Source organism: Amblyomma americanum, chromosome 8 (assembly GCF_052857255.1).
Source record: "Amblyomma americanum isolate KBUSLIRL-KWMA chromosome 8, ASM5285725v1, whole genome shotgun sequence".
NCBI classification, from domain to species: Eukaryota; Metazoa; Arthropoda; class Arachnida; order Ixodida; family Ixodidae; genus Amblyomma; species Amblyomma americanum.
Window position 1 is genome coordinate 22,433,917 of NC_135504.1, and position 22,898 is coordinate 22,456,814.

The following is a 22,898-nucleotide window of genomic DNA, read 5'->3' on the forward strand; positions in this document are numbered from 1 at the left end:
CCTTATCCCTTCCCTTACGGCGCGGTTCAGGTGTCCAACGATATATATGAGACAGATACTGCGCCATTTCCTTTCCCCAAAAAACCAATTATTAGTAGATTTGAAACAAGATGGTGGACACTACACCCGAAATACTAATACTATACGGGAGTAAAAGGGAAGTGAGCAGTCCTCGAGTAAAAGGCAAGTGAGCAGTCCTCTAACACATTTTCTCATATAGAAGGGAGGAAAAACGCTAAGGCGCCCGTGTGCTGTGCGATGTCAGTGCACGTTAAACATCCCCAGGTGGTCGAAATTATTCCGGAGCCCTCCACTACGGCACCTATTCTTCCTTTCTTCTTTCACTCCCTCATTTACCCTTCCCTTACGGCGCGGTTCAGGTGTCCAACGATATATGTGAAAGATACTGCGCCATTTCCTTTCCCCCAAAAAATCATTATTATTATTATTATTATTATATAGAAAGGAAGTGCGCTAGATGACATAGCTTACATCCCTCCACTCCGCTCTGTCTTAGAGTGTAATGAGTATAATTACTCCCTTATGAGACACGCACTCCACCTTGGGTGTCTCCCTCCCCAGAATACATCGGCCTTGCGCCATCTTGTCAAAGCACCCCCAATCTCGCAGGTACAGGCGCTCCCGTCAAAGGATTGCGGCTGCAGACCCTCGTATCTCCTCAGGCAAGGTCCCACTCGGCGGCCGTATCAGTTTAGAGAGTATTGCAGGGCTGCGTTCGGCTCTCGCGCTCCGCCGTGGCAAAGGACACCACCCGATCACGGAAGTCCTCGAATGGACGCCGATAACTATTCGCAGCGAGGAGCATTTTTCCCAGCCGCCCAGTAAAGGCTTCGGAGAAGTGTGCCTACAGCACAGCGAAAACTGAAAGCAACCGCCCGCGTGCGCTCGCTGTTCTGACTCCTTCCGCCGCCGTCGAAATTATTCCGGAGCCCTCCACTAAGGCACCTATTTCTTACTTTCTTCTTTCACTCCCTCCCTTATCCCTTGCCATACGGCGCGGTTCAGGTGTCCAACGATATATGAGACAGATACTGCGCCATTTCCTTTCCCCAAAGGCCAATTATTATTATTATTATTATTATTATTATTATTATTATTATTATTATTATTATTATTATTATTATTATTCCGCCGCCTTCGCATCCAAACGCAAAAAAAATGAAAAATGAAAAACAAATATCACTGAGACTTGTCTCAACCTCTCCGGGACAAACTGCGATAAATGGCCGGAAACTGGAAACATTTATCGACTGGGCCGAAACTCGGTAGTTGCTGACTGGCGCGACCCACGCGGGCAATAAAATAAGCAGTTTACAAGTTTTAAAAATCCCAGGCGGTTTGTAAACGGCGCTATAGAGTCTGGCGGCAAAATCGGTGAATAAGATGCAGCAATACAAATGCAGAGACGTTATTAGTCCGGCAGACAAATTGAAAGCTAATGAAAGCAACATAGTTTAGCGCTTCTGCAAGCGATGAAATCTGCCGATCCTGTCCGACTAAGCTCCGCAAAGTGATCACGGAGAATCGCCGTGGTTCGAAAATGCGAGGCGGAGTCTCGCAAGTGGTACACGAATTCCGGAACGCAGGCGGACCGCCTAAAATGCCTGCGTGTGAATGAGAGGACGTGCGCCCTCCATTCCCCGATATCGCTATACCAGACGGCTGAACCGCTAGGCGGCACTGCAGTAAATTTCTGCTCGAGCACACACGTACCGTGAACTTTTGCTGCCGACCGCACAGCTCAGGGAAAATCGCAAGCTGGCCAATGTAGATAAGGGTGGCGAGTTTTAACGACAAAGGGGCTGAATTCTCGGAAAACTGAACTCTGGCTATTATGAGCTAGAAAAGGGAAAAAATAAAATATAGGCGTAACTATCGCCAACTGATTTCAAAGCAGTTTAGTGCTGCGTCGGCGGTTTCCCTCATCACGAATCTTGGAGGCTAGGCTTCCCCACCGTTCACTCCAAAGCTGCTATCACGGAATCCTTTTTGAGTGCAGTCGCCACGTGTTAGAATCGAGCGGGCGGAATATCTTTAAACGCTTAAACGCAATTTTCTCAACAATACGCGGATCTTTCGGCGCCCCACGAACATCAAACTGGCGAGGACTTTTTAAGCGCCGTAGAAACGTTAAAGAACCACAGGTGGCCGAAACTATCAGCAGCCCTCCACTACGGCGTGCCTCATAGCCTGACTCACTTCGGGACGTTAAACCCCCTAAAACCTAAACTTGCTCGAACGCATCTACTTATGGCCACGAAGCGAATAATATCGTCTGTCTGTGTTCGAAATTTTGCGTCTGTAGCTTTTGAAGCGAAAAGCTTCACTACGCTAGGTAAAGCAGTCGCCGCGTATGCCGGAGAATGACCTTGAACGACCTTCAGCCCAACCACAATAGCCGTGTATGACCATATGCGGTACAGTTATGGCGTCGAACCCTTGACCACTGACCTTGACCCATGACCTTTAGTTGACCTCTGACATTGGGTGACCTTTGACCTTAAGAACATCCGATGGGGTGATGTGAAGCCTGGTGATGGCATCCGATGGGGGTGTCGTAAGACCATGTGATGCCACGTCACAACCACGTGGTCATGTGGGTGTATATATAGAAAGGCTGTCGCGAGTGTTTGTGTAGCGGAGCTGCCATGGACGAGCCTCAGACGCTTAGCAAGCGTGCTTGATTTTCGCTGAATTCCAGGGTTAGCCAAGTTAAGCCACTGCCCATTTCTTTAACGTTACTCGTGGTTGCGTGCACGTCACCACCGTCGCGGATCCTACGCAAAGAACCGCCTACTACAGCGGTCGGCACTGTGAGAAAACGAGACGGAGGGGGGGGGGGGGGTGCAGCGGAAGCGCGCCGTCCCGCAGAAGAAGCCCGGCAGTTCCGAAGCCGACCCACGGACGAGACGGCGGCACGGGTTAACGGCCACTTACGAGCACCGGGCAGCGCTCGCTCGTTCGCTGCGGAATTAATAAAGAGGACAACCGGGCTTCCCACGGGAGCCCCCACGTCTCTCCATTAATCGAGCACCGCCGTGTCGCAGAGGAAGGAGCAGGGTGAGGGGGTCGGACGACGATGTACAAAACGTGCTACGCTCAGGGCTCGCTGTTGTTAAACGACGTTCTCTGGACGATGGCGAAGATATTTCTGCTCGGTTTTCGGGCGAGCTGACGGGCATATTCGACGGCCTTGATTTTGTTCCCGTTTCTGCTGCGTTCAAACTGGAATCCGCATCTCTCCACTGCAGCGCTTTGTGTACCCCTTTGCAGACCTGAGCAAAAGTTCCCGTTTATTGGTGCTAAAATCAAAATAATTCTTCAATTTCTGGGTGTCACAACACTCTAATACGCCAATATGGGAATAAAAAGGGTCCAAGCTGTCATCTAACACACTCCCTTAAAGTCCCGGAGTAGATTTCAATCACTACATACATGGAATTCACTCTTGGAAATAGAGGCATATTGCCACTGCAAAGCATAGTAACTTGATGCAGTAAGCGATGGGAGGAGGCTTTTAAAAGCAGCACCGGAGGTTGGTAAACAGAGGAGATTTAAACCTCGCTATAATAATCTTCGTAACTGCTAGAATTTCGCCTGTTGTGGAGAGGGAATTCATTTACATTGTCAACGTTGATGAAAATCTACCTCAGGGTTTGGACAGCACATCCCAACAAGGAGGTGGGCTAGATGGCAGCTTACTCCCTTTTTACTCCCATAAAGGTGCCATTAGTGTTTAGAGTGAGTGAACACACAAAAAAAAAAACCTATGCAGTTATAGGTCTAACAGGTCTTTCTCTGTGACCTTTGTCCCTGCTCTGCGCAACCGGTCTCTACGCATTCAGCGCTTGTCCCGTCTACCTTTATGTATTGTGTGCCTTGTATTGCGCTATGCAGCAGTCCATCTTAAAACGAGCAACAACGTTTTACGATGAATTTTTTACGAGTAATATGAACGACCACTAAATAATTTGGAATCAAATTTATTCTCTCGTGTATTTTCGGCTTCATCGACCGAACAATGGCTGTGACATATAGCTGACCTTAAAGTAACATAAGGCACGAAAAAACATACAATATAAATGTGATCGACTACATGCCATAGCCATGCACCAGTTGATGAAACCAAAACCACGCAAAAAAGAAATGCAATTACAAATTATTTCGTGGTTGCAAGCGAATATCACGTCGCGGTACATGTGTCTATTAATGCCTAACACATCACTTGGAAGGAGGAAGCATGCAAGCAAAAATTTGGTGTCTGCAGTCTTTTAAGAATGAATGAAAACTGAATTGAGTTGTCTTTCACGTTCCTTTAGCCAGGTGGTCAAAGTTTATCCGTACATTCCCGCTCCTGCATGCCACATTGCCCAAAATGCAGCCTTGGCACGTAAAAACCCCGCAAGTCAGCAACTTTTACACGACGACCGTGCAACCTAGCAATGACATGCGAAGGTGAATGTGCGGCTGCGTCCGTTTCATTTTGCCTGCCAGTTGTATGCATCGCGACGCGACGGTGTGTACATGTCACAGGCGGGAAAACAACGACGCACGACAACACGGCATCATAAAAGCAAACGCTTAGCACTGCTATCGGGGTGGCCCTCGAGATTACAACACTCTACAGGATAACAACCAGAATGGCGACGAGTGGACACGGTCGACAGAAAAAGTGGTGGGAGGCGCAGGCGCGTTTCTCGCCGAATCTGTCATGCGCCCAGTCCTAATCTCAGCCTTCTCGAAGCTTCAAACCCCTTCCATTTAACTCTGTGCCCCTACAGATGGCGCTAAAGCACAAATCTGGGGCTAGCTGGTATTTAGAATAGCGACACATAATTACGAGAACAAACGAACATCTGCCAAGGAATGAAATATATCAGAGTAACTGAAATGTTCAAACAAAAAAAGAGAGGCCAAACAGTGTCAAGTGTAGTGGAAATAACAGCTTTTCAAGCAAAGAATCCATGTCTTGTCACTCACACTCGTTCGTCAATGTTACTTTGCGCAAGTAGCAATTAGTCTCGCCACACAAGTCGATATCACTGATGTCACTGTGGCCACCATGTTAGTAAAGCGGGAGCGCAAGAAAAGGCCAATTGTTTCTATAAACCGCTTGCCCCATGTGCTCCAGCCAGTGCGCGTGACGTCTTGTGAAAGAAATCCATGCTGTTCCCGCTGTACAGCAAGGTGCAAAATGCACATGTGCATTGACATAGTGCAACCATGACACAGACAAATGAAGACTATAGGCAATGACATACAGTCATATTCCTGGCGTGGCTATTCATGGGAATTCACTGTGCCCTTGGAGTGAAATAAACAAATATGTCATTCATTTTCCCTCTCCACTTATCTCCGGCCAAACTGCACTTCTCTCCCCTTGTTTTATCTGTCTCTTATCTTGTAGCTTTTGTGCAGCGCGTTTTGTACAGGGCTCCTGGCAAAGCCCTGCGGGGGATGCAGTATGTGTAAACAAACCTTCCCTCCAATGGGAAACACCAAGAAAAGAAACCTCGCTCTATATGTTCCTCACCCAGCCAATAACATCAAGTGAAGAAAGTTTAAAAGACCGCTTTTCAGACTAAACACGCTACACTTAGTTCCATCCGTGAGGTACGTCAAAGGCAAAATGCCAAAGAAAGCAAGGCACCATCCACTGTGGACGTGTACTATGCATGCCCTGCATACAGACACTTTAGGGAGTGAAAGAATAGCTACATGATGTTCATGCCATCTTCATAAAAAGAAATAAAGAGCCTGCCTCAAAAAGAATAAACACGCAAATTGCACTTATGGCACTTTTCTGTTTCCAAGACCTGTCAAATCTATAGATTAAAAAATAGGAAATTAGACAAAAAAACTTGCACCATTACAAGCAAAAAATAGTAACAGTTTCCTCGTCTCTAAGTCTTCTCTGCTACGGCCTATGGATATGTATGTTTACAACCTTCATGGCATCAAGGGATTTCAAACAGCACCAAGCAAAATGTTTTTTCTTTTCCAGCAGATTCAACAGCTGCAAATGCGCCACTTTCTCCACAAGGAACTCATCTCATGGAACATGGCTCAGATATACCAAGGAGTGCTGTTGTGAATCTACAACAAAGCAGGCTTGTTAGATGTCTAAAGCAACAACTGACTGCAAAAATTCAGGGTGTTAGCAACAGCCCTGTTGCATTGTGCAAGGCTCCTCTATATGAGCTGGCAACAGATGTAGTCACAAATGCAAGCTCAATGGCCTTTGAATGGTATCACCACCAAGCCTATCAAGGGTTCTTTATGTGCACAACAAAAGACACAGCTGTTGCCTGACATGAGCTGTCACCAAGTGGCTCTTGAAGTTGATTACCCCGAACACATTGCAGTGGAGACTTTTCTCTGATACGGGCTTTCTCTAGATATGTTCAATGGCAATCAGCAACACACAATGAGCGTTGAATATCTGCATAAAATATATATATTTAGATACTACTCATAGACTATGATACATCTGTAGAACGATATCAAAAGAATGACTTAATAAAACACACACACTACCTCTACAGTGAGCAATTTGTTTCCATCAAAGCAGACTTCCAGTTTGTGATTCTGAAAGCTCTTTAATATAAAATTTGTTTACTTCCATACAGCATGGGTGGTGCAAGAGGTTGAAAAACAAGTATCCAGCTGGCAAGTTTTTTCACTGAGTAGGAACCGATAGCAGCTATCATCGCTGAAACACCTGATGTAAGACATAAGTGCTAAACGTAAGTGTTCTTTTATCAAACTAAAATGTTGCACTTTGAGGGGAGAGCTATTCTAACTGGCCCGCAAAAAAAGAAAGGTGCAAGTGCCAGCCATACTCGCAATATTTCCCCACTAACATGCAGGTGAACCACAACCTGTACATTATTCGGACTCCTGCCTGTTAACGCTCTGAGCACAGCAAGTAAATAAAAAGAGCGAAATGTTTTACAGCAACATTGTCCCAATGAACATGGGTCAATTAATAAAAGCCGCTCTATTAAACGGGAAAAGATCCATCAAAACAGCAAGGTCGTTCACCGAGTTCTACGGCTACTTTTTTGCCGAGCGGCCTAATGTGAGGTCGTCATAATGTGAGGTCGTCATTACTTGACAGCGAGATATCACCGCTACCTATGTGCACTGTGTGCTGCTTTTTGTTTCGACAAACAGCCCACAACGCACAGCTGTGTTCACCACCGCACACCCCGGAAAAGCTGTGCCAGACAGGCTATGAATGAACGGCGATACGGTCGGGGGTGCGCTATTTCGACCGCTTATAGCCCTGCGACGCCCGCCGTAGGCAGCATTTAGCTGCCATTCGTAGCACACGCCAGACAAGCGTGTCGTCGATATTACGACGAAACCATTACCTAAAGAGAGCTCTCCCTGTGTAGCCGATGGGCGTTTTTGTCTTCGATAAAGCGCACACAAAAACCGTTCGACGGTCTCTGAGTACGAAACTTCATTATGTGTAGCACTGTTCGTGCTGTATTCCGATTAACAAGCTGGTTCTGACGCCCTCAGAATCCCAGACGCCACACCACGTGTTGCGTCGCTAAAGCCCACAAGTCGAACAAGTCACCACAGAAAGCTCGGCATCTGAGGATTTAAAAAAAAAAAATGGCGCGCCGTCAGCCAGGCATCCGCCCGCAAAAGAACGAAACCGGCTCTTTCGCGCAAACAGCGACGTCGAAAGAAAAATAAACGAAACGAACAAAAAGAACAGAAAGCAGGAAAGGTCTTTCCGCAACGCGAAATGCGGCAATCCAATTTTGCGCGCTCGATTAACAGGCAGGCCGAGCCAAGAATGCCAGTGCCGCCGGCCGCAACCGTTACTTTCACGGCCACCGAGCCTCCCGCGCGCGCGTTCTGTGGTCACTCGCGGCATTCGCGAAGAAAAGCAAAAGAAAAAAAAGGGGGGGGGGGGGGGGGGCACAGACAAGTGCGAACGTCGCAACGTCTCCGAGAGCCGACGCAACCATAAAACAAAATCCCAGCGGAAGTTGCGATAAGCGCGCGCACACATTTCTCATGCGACGATCCACCCAAGTTTCGCGCAGAATATGTAAACGACTGCTGGCACACGACACCCCCCCTTTCCCGCGCCGCTCTTTGCAGCTGCTACGCGTCTGCAAAGGATGGGAGTGCCCATGACGCGAACGAAAGCCAGGAGAACGCGCGCGCGCGCGCACACACACACACACGCATGCCTTCGTGACAGATGGCCGAGGCTCCCACCAAAGCAGCTCCGGCAACGTGACGTAGGTTGGAAATATTTTCTCCTCCCAGGACTCCCGTCTCGCCACTCCGTCCAAAATAAACACGCCGATCTCGACGAGCGCGGATACTACGAGCGCCAGCGTAAAAAAAACGCGAAACAAATGCGAAAAAAAAATACGCGGGGACTTAATACGTATAAGGCGGCAGCATCTCGCGGTCACGTTACCGACGTAAACAAGCTGTTAAGTCGTTGTAAAGAAAAAAAATGAAAAAGCGTTGGCGACTAGCGTAACATGCGACGCGCTCGCCGTGTCGCGTGAAATAGGCCTAGCTACGACTACGGTACGGCGCCCGCGTAGCGCTGACCCTACAGAGCCTCGCACGCAGCGTAAACAAGAGTGGAAAACGAATAACACCGCTTGCAAACCGCGGCTGCTCGCTTAACACCACGAACCGAGGCGTTAAACGCGTAGAAAACGGGCGCTGTCAAAGGCTTTCCAAGCTGTTGGTGCTCCGAGGGAGCAGCACTCACCGTGGTTCGTTCCAGAACAGAAGCATTCTCTGCAGCCGTCGCTCCGGCAAAACCTTTTCTTGCGCGGCGACGAAAAAAAAGCCCAGAACTGGCGTGAAATCACTCTCTGGATGCTCCTCTCCCCGAAAAGCGTATCTCGGCACAAAGTAGAACACGCACCAACGATTTTGGAGCCCAAAAAACTGACCCGAATTGGCGTACAACACGCTCGCTAAACTTGATGCCAAACGACACACATATGCGCGTCTGGATTGTGGCTTGACTTCTTGACTCTCGCAGAAGGCGAAGTCAAAACCAGAACTGGATTCGCAGAACCGAAACTAAGAAAACGATGAAACTAAACTCCTCTGGTTTTGGTGTCTAGATCCATCAAGATGGTGTGTGGCAATTAAAACAAACCAAAAAAATTCTCGCATAATACAAAATAGCTCTATATGCCTCGCGAAAACGTTTGAAAACTCTTTTTGTGTGTACTTTAGTCTATCTGTTGAACAACGCGACAGAGTAAATCGGTGCTAAAGCAACCAGTTTTTAATTTTACTTTTAATTTTTATGCACAAAGCTTTTTATTTTTTTAAACTTCTTAAAAATTCACAAATATATCAGGAATATCGCACTGCTGTTCCGAAATTAAACTTTTTTGTGCGGAAGCGAATGTTGTCTGCTCACTACACTGATTTTCAAGATGGCAGCGCCCATGAAAATCAGTGCTTTTGGTTTGCCTTGGTTGTTTGGGCGTCCGCCCCACGGTGTCTCCTTCGATCGAAACGATTCACTGCCTAGCAACCGCCGTCGCATGATTCGCGTTGCTGCCGAGATTACACACCGTCGCGTGACGAGCGGGAGCCGTTGCCTCGCCACTAATGACGACCACCACGGTCACTTTGGAAGAACTGAAAAAGCACGACTCCAAGAACGACGTCTGGATACTGTTTCGGGGCGAAGTGTACGACGTTACCAAGTACGTCGGCGAACACCCCGGAGGCGATGCTCTGCTCAGGTATGCCGGCAAAGACGCCTCCAAAGCCGTTAGCGAACAGCCGGCACACAGGTGCGTCTTCAACTTCATCCTATCCAAACTCAAGACTTTCCACGTAGGTAAGCTGGCTGAAGAAACTTGAAAAGCGCCGGACCTTGCGTCGCGACAAAGCTACCAAAGCTGCGCATTTCGCATACCAAGTCAGGTGGCGTTCTTTGTTTTTAATCTGCTAAGAGCGGAATTCGCAGAAGGAGGAAACTCTTCTAATCGCTGGACTAATGTTGTGCACCGCAGAAATTCATTTGGGCATGATATTGTGCCCTCAATTGGTTTAATTTGCAACGAAGTTTTTACTGCGGGTTCCTGCACTAACATCTTTTAAGATAGCGTACTAACATCACATCCGTTTAAATACTGCGACGAGATTGCACTGAAGACCCAAGAAATTATTCTGTTTATTGCTGACGTCCAGTGAGAAATTCGACCTAAAAAACGCAGCGTTGTATATGAGAAATGATCGTCTGCGTCGGACCCAAAGGCTCTGGAAAAACAGCGCTGCTGAAATGCCTCCAGCAGCTGCTAGAAGGCAAGGGAAGAAGGGTTGAGTTGCAGGACACACGGCCAACAATAGGAATCAACATGACCATCCTGAAAATCTCCAAAACTAAGATGTGTCAGGTGCGTGAAGTAGGCGGTGAAATGGCACCGTTTCTACACCAGCAAACGTCGGACGCTACAGGGCTGATGTTCGTTGCGGACTCTTCAAACGTGTTCCAGTTTGGTGAGACCTACGTCACCCTCCTAGACTTGCTCACCCTTGAGCACCTCAAGACTGTACCTTTCCTGCTAGTGTTCAACAAGACTGATGCCAACCAGGCTGTTCCTTTGGAAGAGTACAAAGATGCAATGAGGCTTACCGACGTGGTTGATTGTGCTCCTCAGGAAGTGGCAACTGTGGAAACAAGCTGTTTGACGGGTTACGGCCTGGACAGTGTCCTCGACTGGCTATCTCGTAACACAAATGATTGAATCCAAGGCACCATTGTAGGTACTGACAATGAGCTCCATGCATCGAAACATTGTCTCTGTGAAAAGGCAGTCATAAGCACTATGTCAGTACTTCTGGAGTGTATCATAGCATGGTAATTCTGGGTGCACATCTACCCTGCCAATATGTCTTAATGCATACCAGATGTTTCTGTATAGATAGATTAATGAGCTCTTGCTCCAAATTTCATGATAATTAGCTTGTTGCTTGAGCTAAAAGCATATGCCTTTATGGAAGTGTTTGTTTTGTCATTAAGGCTGCAATTACACTGTTTCTCTGTTCAACATTCCAATTCCAGCCTGTCTATTAGATGAGAACGTGTAAAATATTAAAGATTGTGATAATGCTAGTGACAAAAGTCAAGTGTGGTCCCTGTCACCTATCTTGCTAAGTCCTGTTGCAGGTTACTTGCAACTAAACCCTTATGCTTAAATTGCAATCGCACGTCCTGAGAATGCTCCAAAACTCTAGAAAAGAATGACGTGTTCGTGAACTGTGCAAAATGCATCACTGAGAAGCCACCACATGAGTGTCTGCTGTAAAGTGCGTGTTGTAATAACAAAGTCTAGCAAATTAGCAAAAACTGTAAGGCTATAGTTCCTGCCTGCATTAGAAAATTTGCTGGAAAATGCAAGTATTGCAAGAACTTCATTAAGGGAGCAGAGACTGTAAAAACTGAGTTGTATGTTCTTTCTTTGCAATGATTTGCAGCACATTAGAAAACTTAGAAAGCCATATAAATTTCACCAACAAATGGTAAACAATTTATAATTGAATTGTCTTCTTTCGTGTCATCTCAGTTTTAACAGCCAAACAATGGCTGAAACATGAAAGAACAATTGAAGTTACATGAGACATACAAACACTATAGTATAGTTACTGCTTTCTTCATTTTAATTTACACCAGCATAAGCCTGCCCAAGAATTTGAATGACAAAAAAAAAAGAACATCAATTATATTGCAGTTTTTGCGTGCCTCTTGTGACCTCAACTTCTCTGTTACATCACAGCTGTCATTCTACTGTTGAAAGTTAAAACAAAATGATGGTGAGAAAAAAATTAACTTTTACATTATTCAGCTGACATAGGTGAATTCAACATTGTAACACATGTATACTATTGGCTTACACACAATTCCAAAAAAAAAGCATGGCTCTAAGAATTTGTTGCCACTACTCATTTAACATTAATCTCAGATATTGCAAAACTGTGCATGTAGTAGAACTTTTTCTTGATCTGGTTGGCTGCTGTCTTTAAAAATGTCTAGTCCACTTACCAGATGCAGACATAGAGGGGGCAACAAACTTGTATCAGTGGGAGTTTTTGCATGTAAGAAGTTGCAATATTTAGCATTAACTCTATAAGGTCTGCTGCACTCGCCTCAGTAATGGTTAGATATGATTAGGGCAGGTAGTGACTGCTGATCTGGATCATGAGAGGGAAATAACCAGAATAAGAATGGGGTGGGGCGCATATGCCAGGTTCTCTCGGATCATTAAGGACAGTTTACCACATCCTCAAGAGAAAATTATACAACAGCTGTATCTTACCGGTACTCACCTGTGTGGCAGAAACGTGGAGGCTAACAAAAAGGGTTCAGCTGAAGTTAAGGACAACGCATTGAACTAATGAAAGAAAAAAACTAGCTACGGTTTAACTACTGTTGAACCTGGTTAGAGAGCGAAAGCTGTGGTGTATTGGGCCAGTAGACGCGGCTTGGCGTCTGTAACGTTGAGTGCACACTGGATAGGCAGCGCGCCCACCCTGGCAAGTGGCAGTTATATGAATCGTTGATCACGAGAGGTTGGTCACCGAATGAACGCTGCGGCCTATTTCTGCAGGGCCGCGTGTCTGCCACAACGTCGTCAGCGCTGTTGCATGCAGCACACATCTCTCTCTCTCTCACCACCGCCACGTACCTCAAAGCGCAGTTGAGGCGTCCACTGACTCAGGGGGCCGGTTATGCGCCCTTCTTTTAATCAGAATCATCGGAGTCTAGAACGTTACTCCAATGAGCACAATGAACACCAAAACGGAGGCACCGCGCGGTTTGGCGACGGCAGCAGCTGAGTGACGCCGTAAGTCACTTGGTTTCTCTTCGGTTCAAGGTCAAAATCGCTCGTGTCGTTGTGTTTGTTCCGTCCTCGTGTTTTTCCGCGCTGTTTTACCATAGATAGTAGTAACCAACTTGCTCAGCTTTCCGTACGTCAAAATCGCGCACACGGAGAAGGTACGGAGGGGAATAGTAAAGCTTTCGTTTTAAAAATTCTTTCTGGAAGATGTTCGTGAAGCGGCGTCCCGTACGTAGCTTTATTGGAGACTGATGTTTTGACTGATGTTTCCGAGAGGAAGAAGGAAAAGGAAAGTACTCGGGCCTGCCTACTGGCTCAAGCCGAGCCACGCTCGCTGCCGCGTGCTGAGAGTATAGAGGGGTAAAGGATAGGAGAGCAGAGTGAAAGAAAAGACGCGCCGCACTAATATGCCCCGGGCCGATCTCGGAGGCAGTGCAATACCGGGCAGACCCGTGCCAGAGTGCTTCAAACCAAGCACTCCGCCCTGGAGTGGAGACCCTTGCAGAGCCCATTTAACATACAAGGCATATATAGCGCACCTTGGTTGAGAGCCCCTTTCAGAGCCACTGTAAGTAATTAATCGCGAATTGATGCCATCTCTTTGGCAAATAAACTTTCGAAATTTGATTCTTGAAGAAAACACGTTTATTAATAATCCCTAACGAACAGCCTGCTTGTTCTGAGGTCATGGAATGTCTTAAAAACTACTTTTTTTTTTAAGTAGGGAACGTGTATCTGCGAAAACAAGAACGCTGCTAACGCTTCAAGGAAATAAGAGACGGCTTTGGTATTAGTCGTGACTTAAACGCGCACGTGGAAGACCTTCTCCACGAACTCCTGCATCGACACCGGACTGACGCTGACGACTCTGAGGACGGGATCCGAACTGCTGAATGTCGTGGCGAAGTTCACCTGCAGACAAAAGAGAACAGAGCAATTTTGAAACCCCTGTGCTACCGTTGGCCTGTTTTCCAAGTATAACCGATACAGCCAGTACCTCCGACAGTGAATTGGCTTTCCTTAAAACCAATTTTCATTTCATTTTCCTTTCCTTGCGGCCCGGTTCGGGTGTCCACCGACATATATGTGAGACAGGCGTCCTTTCCTTCAATTTTCCAACGGGCCACGCGTCGAGCCGAACGGGCGATGGCGTTCCGTGGACTCACTGGCAGTGCTGCTACACGCTGTAGCGTCTCACTCTTAAAGACGAAACTTAAGCGTCCCCCAATTTTTTGTTTTTAATTTTCGGTGACGATTCTTCACCTTTTAGGCTTAAGAGAGGCGTCGGTTTGTTCACAATTGTTCCCCTCCTGACAACCAGATGGCGCCACTAGGCTAACCTTATCGTTTTAAAAGCGAGAATGTTAGAAATGGCGTAACGTCCGGCAAAATAGCTGCATTTAGCGTACGCAAGCGTGCATACGGTTATGGTACGTAGACAACAAAGGGGCGCTGATACTGCAGCACAGAGTTGAGTTTATTTGGAAGGGCCCGATTGTGGAAGAACACAAAGATACAAATTGGCAAAAGCATAACACAAAAAACGAAATAATAACACAGAGCGCTCACGCACCAGACAGTAGCGTTCTGCGTTTACGAACGCCGCAGTCACTGCATGAACTTAGCGCCAGTCTGTTGCAGTTCTCCTCTCTGCATCTTCAAGTACACTCCGAGGGGCAGGGTAAAATCTGTGCGTAATCCTCCGGCGGTGAGATTTCGGACAAACTGATTTGCTTGCGTGGCCGTCCGGACGGCTCCGCTGTCGATATCCGCGGCGAATCCATATGGTCGAGGGAAACCGCGCCCGACAGCATGGTAGAGTTCAGCGGCCCAACTGGCACCGGAACTGGTTAGCCCTCTTTTGCCGCAGAACTTGCTTCTTCGAAGGATAGCTCCGGCGGAGATGAGCGCATTCCAGGAACAGACCAGGAACTTCAGAGGAACCCAGGCTGCACCGCAGATACTCAATCCCTGCTACCAGCCGCCTCCCAACATCCGCGCAAAGAAAAAGGAGTTTGCTCGCAGAACGTGACACAAGATGGCGAAGCGCAGAGTCGTCGCTTCGCGGCGAATTCTCCGCCGGCATGGATTGAGATGGACCGGGCGAAAACACTGCGGGAGACTCCGTCCCGGTCGCCGAACGGGGACGAGACGCTGCAGGGAGCGCATTGTCGGATGGAGGCGCCCTTGTCTACCTTGTGTTGCGGGTCTGCGCTTCGGGGCAGGGTCTTTCAAAGCTGGTCGGACGCTGTTGGAATCCATGTTCTCTGCCCAGCAAGCCACGCGCAAATGGGTCTCGTGACCGCGATCTTTGTTGTTGTCTTCGGCCACCAGAGGCGCATTGGCATGCCCCATGGTTGCGAAGGTTATCTGATTGGCGGCTAAAATCAAGACAAGAGCAAAATTTCACAGGTCATGGCTATGTGGCTTGAACCACCGCCCGATTTAAAGGTTCAGCCTTATCCATCCATTCATCCATGGTACCCCCTGGTGGAAAACTGCAAGTTCCTTGGAAATAATAATTGGTTTTGGGGAGAAATCAAATGGCACAGTATCTGTCTCATATATCGTTGGACACCTGAACCGCGCCGTAAGGGAAGGGATAAAGGAGGGAGTGAAAAATAGTGGAGGGCTCCGGAATAATTTCGACCACCTGGGGATCTTTAACGTGCACTGACATCGCACAGCACACGGGTGCCTTAGCGTTTTGCCTCCATAAAAACGCAGCCGCCGTGGTCGGGTTCGAGCCCGGGAACTCCGGATCAGTAGCCGAGCGCCCTAACCACTGAGCCACAGCGACGGGTCTCTTGGAAACTTGAAAATTGGTTTTTGGGGAAAGGAAATTGCGCAGTATCTGTCTCATATATCGTTGGACACCTGAACCGCGCCGTAAGGGAAGGGATAAAGGAGGGAGTGAAAGAAGAAAGGGGTGCCGTAGTGGAGGGCTCCGGAATAATTTCGACCAGCTGGGGATCTTTAATGTCCAGCTGACATCGCACAGCACACGGGCGCCTTTTGCGTTTCGCCTCCATCGAAACGCGGCTTCCGCAATTGGGTTCGAACCTGGGTACTCCGGCCCAGTAGACGATTGCCTTAACCACCGGTACAATGAGTGATTCATCGTGGAGAGAGAGAGAGCGAACAAACTTTATTGGAAACTGGATTTCGTGAGGCCTCGAATGAGGCATATCAGCAGTCGGGGCCCCTATTTCAGGGCTCTGCTGTCTTGCGCTAGCTTATTATAGTTCTTCTGACCAGAAGTTCTGTATAGATCCGAGCTGTCCAGCAGTGTAAGCCTGTTATACGTAGTGGCACAGGCAGGGGCTTAATTGTTTACATTATTTTTAGGCTGTCCCACCATACTTTTTGTCCAGCAGTGTCTGCCAGTGATCTCTATTTGGGTATAGTATATAAGGTAGACGTCAGCTGCAAGTCATTTTCTCAGAAAGCTTTCTGAAACCTTCTTCAGGTTGGCGCGCGATACTTTGTCACAAGGACTAGTTACAAAAAAAGTACAAGACAGGTACTTGTTTTGTCCTCTTTTCTGTAACCAGTCCTTGTGCCAAACTATAGCGCGCCAACCTGAAGATGACAAACCAACCAGCCGCCATTGCAGCATTTCTCTGAAACGTCTGCAATAAGAAGTTCCCGCATAAACATTTGTAAAACATCTAACTCAAGAATACATGCTACATAGGTACCCTTCTTCGGGCTATATCGCAATTGACTTTTTTTACGGTATATATTATATTTCTCCTGGTAATATAGTGCTGTTTGCAAAAGTTTATCAGTTTCCTGCGAGTTTAAAAAGCAGCTTTCAAACCGATGAACTCGTTGACTTACCCTACGGTTGTCGATATAGGACGTATACGTGTACCGCTCACAGAGAGAGGGAGCTAGTGTAAATTCCTGCAGGCACATATACCTTGAACTGGACCTTGAAGCGCTCCAGCAAGAAGTTCCACTTGAGGGCTGTGAGCTCGTTTTCCGTGAGGCTTTTGAACTCGTCCACCTTCAGTGCAGGACACGAATAAAGGTAAATGCATGGTCGCTATTTCACTGTCATCGACTATTTATAGCACTTCGTTGTGGGTTTGGTTAGTTCACGGCACTTTTAAGTCTCCGTTAATCGCCGGGTAGTCTAATGCGCAAAACATCGCACGTATGCCATAGATTCGCCGACCTGTTAGTTTTGTTCCGAAACAGCCGTACTCTGCAGTCAGTAATGAACAGAAGTAGCCTTCGGAAGTGTGATCAACGTAGGGATTTTTGTTTTGGTGTGGGGCGAGATATTGAGTTCCATCGTGGTATGCCGGAACCGCGTTCTCATCCTTTGTTAGCAAGGCGGTTCGCCGAGTGGAGTGGTTGATTGGACAGCTACACATTTTTACGACCACTGAACTCCCATATAGCCGCTGCGCCAACCGTCGTAAAATAGGCTCCTGAATGGACTTCGTCTTAGCTCTGACATACTACGACGCCGTGACTGGCCAGCGCGCTCATGTATCGCAAACCATCACGCGCGAACAGAATTGCGCGACACCAGCACCATGCACTGAGCGCAAGATCATATGTACAGCCCCTGTAAAAAGTATAGCGAGCTCAAATAGTTTGCTCCTAGGGTTTGTTCTTTGACTGGTTATGCACAGCCAGCGTTCGAAATCTCTCTAAAGTCATAGGAAGTCTTGTCCTCAAAAGTCCCACCAGATTGATTACGAGGAAATCCCTTCAGCTATTTACTTTCGACAAAGGCTGCACGTACGAATGGTCCGTGATTCGTAATGGACAAACACAGAAATGTCAAGACACTTTCCGACGTGTCCATCTTCCCAGGAACCTAACGTACGAACGAACAGGAAAGTGGACACTGTCATATGTTCGCAACGCCAGCGTCGTCTGATCTGCTAACCCTATGGTAGCGCAGTTATTCGTAGTGGAACTCTCAGATAAGCTTTCCGGCTCGGCTTGCAAGTTTGGCTGCCATGCGATTTCCTCACCGTGACCCCGAGCAGTGCCTCGGCAGTGCGTCCGCTGATGCGCGACCGTTCCAGCGATCCCGTGTGGTCTGTCCAGATGACGGGGATGTCCAGCTCCTCAGTGCACTGCGGCTCCGCCTGGCCCATCGCCACGGGGCACGTACCGTTGGCGCACAGGGGCTCGCCGCTACGCAGCCTGAAGTTGCAGTGGCCGCTGGAAAGTGATGCGTGGAGAATGTGGCGAAGTTCGGGGAAGAGATCAGTCACATCCTGCAAAGCCACTCCAGTGTGCACGATGCGAGAGACGTCGTCCACCGGAACGTTCCTCTTCCTCGGGTTCCATTTGAGTGTCTCATTCTCATCAGAAAAACGTGAGCTCACTCCAAAGATTTAATACAAGCGTCTGCTAGGAGGCGGCTGGAGCCAAAATTGTTTGAGGCTGGCGTACCCTTATATTAATCGATATTTAGTGTATTCAGGCTCGACATAGTCTGGATGCGTATTGCAGAGTGAGTGCAGGAGCACGGACTCATCTATAGGACAAAATAAATAAAAAAGAAGCATACCTACTCTTCCTTTGGCAAGCTTCTCCATACCGATGACTAAACCAAGACAACGAAAATCTAAGAAGAGCTTCAAATGGGCCTAGTTGGTTTGTAATCTTCGACATTGTTATTGCGCTACTCGTGGTTTACACAAACAAGAACGACACATACAGACAGGGCGCAAACCATCAACTGATTTTATTGCGTGAGAAATTCGTTTTATATGAACTGTTAAGATGAAAAAAGAAGGGACACAAACACAAGTAGCTTCATGGAGATGAGTTGTCTAATCTTCATCTGCTGGCAGGCATGCGTGGAGGATGCAGTCTTTTTCACTTCCTCAAAAATCTGGCGTCGCATTGGTCCAAGTGCAAAAACTGTAAGCAACTGCTTAATAACACCACAGTCATCCTTCGATCCCAAAATAAAATGCAAAGGGAGCTATATGACGCATTTTGCATGACGTCTGAGAAAGAAGGCACTTGCGTAAGCGACCGTTCGGTAGCGCTGACGAAGAGAGGGATTAACTTTTTAAGGAAGTGAAAAGACTGCATCCTCCACGCATGCCTGTCTGCACAAGAAGATTAGACAACTCATCTCCACGAAGCTACATGTTTTTGTCTCCCTTCTTTTTTTCATCTTAACAGTTCATATAAAACGAATTTCCCACGCAATAAAACCAGTTGATAGTTTGCGCCCTGTCTGTATGTGTCGTTCTTGTTTGTGTAAACCATGAGTAGCGCAATAACAATGTACGAAAAGCTATCGGAAAGTCGCTGAGAAGAGGCATGTATAAGAAGACACGAGTATATAAGACACCTTTCAGCGCCAACCTCTAACGTCGGCCATATTGTCTGCGTCTCTTCCCTCTCCCTTGTCCTCTACACCTCCACTGTTTCGCGAAGGACGAACTAACAAGATCAGGTTCAACGTATAGTGAACCAGGAGGTGTCGACCCGGCACTCACCATCGTGACGTCACCAGCCGCGCGCCGGGCCCGTCCAGGTCGAAGTGGTTGAGGAAAGCGTAGATGACGCCTGTGAATGGTGTCACGTTTCCGGTCTGCATCCTCGAGGCGACCTCGCGGCTGACCTGGCTGGCCGTGTACACCGTCGTGTCCACTGCACGCGCGATTTGTTAGTGCGTCATCAGGAGTCGACAAAGCCTCCGCGACGCAAGCGCTCGTCCAGGCAGAATCGAACCCCGGCAACCGAAGCACAACCCTGCCGACTGGTCGTCGGTTATGAGATCTCGGAGAGCACGATGGTTTAGTGGTTAGTGGTTTTGGGCGGAAAGGAAAAGGCGCAGCAACTGTACCACTTCCCGGTGTACGTCCACCTTATAATATAATTATATTTATAATTGGTTCTGGGGGAAAAGAAATGGCGCAGTGTCTGTCTCATATATCGTTGGACACCTGAACCGCGCCGTAAGGGAAGGGATAAAGGAGGGAGTGAAAGAAGAAAGGAAGAAAGAGGTGCCGTAGTAGAGGGCTCCGGAATAATTTCGACCACGTGGGGATCTTTAACGTGCACTGTGAGGGATGGTATGAAGGAGGAAGTGAAAGAAGAGGGGCCCTAGTGGAGGGTTGACCATCTGGAGTTCTTTGCGTGCACATATATAGCACATCCAGGGGCATATTTAAAGGGGTAGAGGGGGTCTACCGTCCTCCTCAAGCAAGAAATTTTACATAGTAAAACCATATTGAACCCAAGAGATACATGGCTCAAATGGGACCACCACTTAAGTTAAGATTAGCCCATAAATCCTCCCCAGAGCGCATCACACGTTCAAACACTGCACACTCCGTCAGTCACTCTAATAGGAGCGATGAGGAAAAGGAATGGCGATGCAGTAACACGTCAACAACACCGATAGGAAAGGGTAGAAGGAGGTACCAGGGGAGATGGAAGACAGAAAGTGGAGGCACTGCAGAGCACTAGAGGTGGGCAACCTCATAAGGTTTCGACCTCATGAGGTCGACCTCAACGTCAAAATGACCTCAACCTCACGTCGTGAGATGAGGCTGAGGTGAGGTCGGCGACTGCTCGAAATTTTGTGAGGTCAGTAAATCAGACCTCAACCTCGAGCGTCAGTTTGAGGTTGAGTGAGGTCGTCATTCAGTGAGGTCGAAATTTTGATGTCGAGACTTTTTGCAGTTGCCACGTCTTCCTCCGACGAGTGCCGCTTCCGAAGCGGAGTTGCAGCGCATCACCGCAGTGTTGATGGCATGACGCTTGGTTTTCCTTGTTTGTACAACCGGATGCCACAGTTCCCTCGTAGCTTCCGGTACTGCGCCCTAATGTCCATTCAGTCCGAGCCTACAGGAAGACGCACCCCTCTGGTCTTCCCGGAAGGAGTGTTACTGTCACAGCACGCCACTCACCCTCCCCCTTGCCCCGCTGGCTTAGCATCCGGCTGCCTGCCTGTCGGCTCAAACTCCCAGGAGCGCGCAAATCACATAACTCACGTTGACTCGCGGTAGCTTTGTTTGATGCCGCAAACAAATAAGTTCAGTCGAACAAGCGCGCAATAAATTCGTCGCAGCGCGGATGGCCCCAAGCAAGACTGCTTCGTGTTCATGCTCGTTGCCGGCGCTGACGTCACGGGTCTTGACTTGCAGTCGAATAAAGGGGAACCTGCTGTATATTACAAGCCAACTTACAGAAACTGGAGCTGTCGGCACAGGCGCGCAAGAATGTGATTCAGGCGGTTCCTAACAAGGACACCTGCTGATTTGATTAAAAAAGCACGAAGCCAGAAAAACCTGTATAACACCATCGAAGCTTTTGATCGGTGACTTCCCCTTTCGAATCTCCCACTACATCTGTATGTTCCCGTTCCGTAATGCAAGCAGATGCAAACATAATTTCACTTTTAAATCCTTCCGAATAACCTCTCCTTGGTCTCCGGTTCCTTGTTCCTTCCCGAAAATTCACTCAATATGCCAAAACACCGCAACACGGGGCGAACGTGCCAGCGTAGCGGTGTTACAGCGGCGAAAAAATGCAAACTCTAATGAATGTATGGTGGTGTGGTAGCTGATTCCTTTTCCTCTTTGTTTTTAATGAGGATGAGTGAATAGAACTGATTACGTGCTGGCGCTGTGCTGCTGAGTCGCTGCTTCAAACCTCCTAATATAACGTTTAATGGGACACAGTGTTGTTCGCTTCAGTTTTTAGTGTGCTATTGTTGGTGTTGTTGTTATTGCCTGAAATACGATGGCACATACCCACGGTGGGGGATTCGCCAGGGTTTGGTGCAGGTGCGATTTTTGTTTGCATGTTTCTAATCATTGTTTTTTTTCTTTCCTCGTATGGGATCAGTAGGTTGGCGGCCTGCCTTGCAGACGACGAGGCACTATACGTTATCTTTCCTTTAACTATATTGCAGATACCCATCGTTCGCCTTAAACGGCTTCGCAGAATGCTCGCGCGGTGCTCGCGGGTGAAAAACGTCGAGGATGCTGGCATACCATTGATAAGTTCAGTTCTGAAGGAAAACAAGTGATTGACTTAAAGCAGCTTCTCTCAGATTGGTTGACGAAATGGTACGCAGAATTCTGTTAGGCGTATGAGTACTTAGGCGTTTTTTTTTTCTCACGGGGGGGTGGGGGGGGGGGGGGGGGTGGGGGAGCTCGGAAAAAGATTTCGCTGCAGGAAAATTTGAGCGGAGAGCCATGGTGCTCTTTACAGAAAGCGATTCACGCTGTCCACTCTAGGCCAGTTGTTTTGACCCGTGTGATTTTAATAGTTGGCACAATGTTCGAAGACGTCATATAGCCCTTTCTTGCAAAATACCGCGGGTTCATCAAGTCATCGGAGAATCCCCAGGATTTCGAAACCATTACCATCGCCACCTGGAGGGAAGTGGCGGAAACGGGGGAGGGTCTTGACCTACCAGGAACATCAACATCATCAATACTAATTATTAGCTGCAGGTATTCCTATTTTCTCGCACAATAATTATCTTTGGTTGCTGTGTATGTACAATATTTAATCAATATTCTGGCAACATTTAATTTGGTAGCAGTGTATCAGACTTCCCCGGACTCATAAGGATACACTGTTAGCATCATCATCATCGCCATCATCTCGAGAGTCAAAGGCATGTGTCGTTGCATGATCTTTGCAGCTTGTCATACATGAGAACTGGCGCGTTTACCTGCTGTACAATATTAATGTCATTGATGTGGACCGGGTTGTGGGCACTCTTTGTAATGCGTCATGCGCGCATGTGTAGTAATGTGGGATCCATATGGATCTTGAAATGGGGGTGGAAGGGGTGTGGATGGGGGCTTGGTATGACGAGAAATTACATCGTTGTCACGTGAGTAGGTGTGATTTCATATTACAGAATCGTCACGTGACCAGGTTTAGTGGCACATTACATCGCTGTCAAGGGACCTGGTATGACGTCACACTCACATGAAGCCATCAAGAATTATACTAATTAGTCTTAGCATTTACCTAATTATAATAATTAGTATTCATTAATTA

At 47.7% G+C, this 22,898-nt stretch overlaps 3 protein-coding genes across 3 annotated transcripts in view; 1 reads left to right on the top strand and 2 right to left on the bottom strand.

Moving 5' to 3' along the window:
* The window catches only part of LOC144101090 (ras-related protein Rab-40B-like), a 46,922-nt gene extending 37,868 nt beyond the window's left edge, over nucleotides 1-9,054 (bottom strand). Inside the window, exon 1 of the mRNA XM_077634104.1 lies at nucleotides 8,780-9,054. The gene's annotated coding sequence lies outside the window, so the exon portion shown is untranslated. The remainder of the gene's footprint in view (nucleotides 1-8,779) is intronic.
* Nucleotides 9,055-9,388: 334 nt separating this feature from the next.
* Nucleotides 9,389-11,037, top strand: LOC144101091 (ADP-ribosylation factor-like protein 16). Its single transcript, XM_077634105.1, has one exon. It carries the CDS (start codon nucleotides 10,272-10,274, stop codon nucleotides 10,785-10,787), a length of 516 nt encoding a protein of 171 aa, XP_077490231.1. The 5' UTR covers nucleotides 9,389-10,271; the 3' UTR covers nucleotides 10,788-11,037.
* Nucleotides 11,038-13,509: 2,472 nt separating this feature from the next.
* The window catches only part of hdm (meiosis specific with OB domains hold'em), a 46,005-nt gene continuing 36,616 nt past the window's right edge, over nucleotides 13,510-22,898 (bottom strand). The window contains exons 9-12 of the mRNA XM_077634108.1: nucleotides 19,367-19,520; nucleotides 17,876-18,068; nucleotides 16,804-16,890; nucleotides 13,510-13,790 (exon numbers count right to left, since the gene is read on the bottom strand). Of these exons, the coding sequence (XP_077490234.1) occupies nucleotides 13,680-13,790; nucleotides 16,804-16,890; nucleotides 17,876-18,068; nucleotides 19,367-19,520 (545 nt within the window). The 3' untranslated portion in view covers nucleotides 13,510-13,679. The remainder of the gene's footprint in view (nucleotides 13,791-16,803; nucleotides 16,891-17,875; nucleotides 18,069-19,366; nucleotides 19,521-22,898) is intronic.

Excerpts from the sequence above, each read along its gene's own strand:
- LOC144101091 (XM_077634105.1), top strand. The coding sequence starts at position 10,272 with ATGATCGTCTGCGTCGGACCCAAAGGCTCTGGAAAAACAGCGCTGCTG.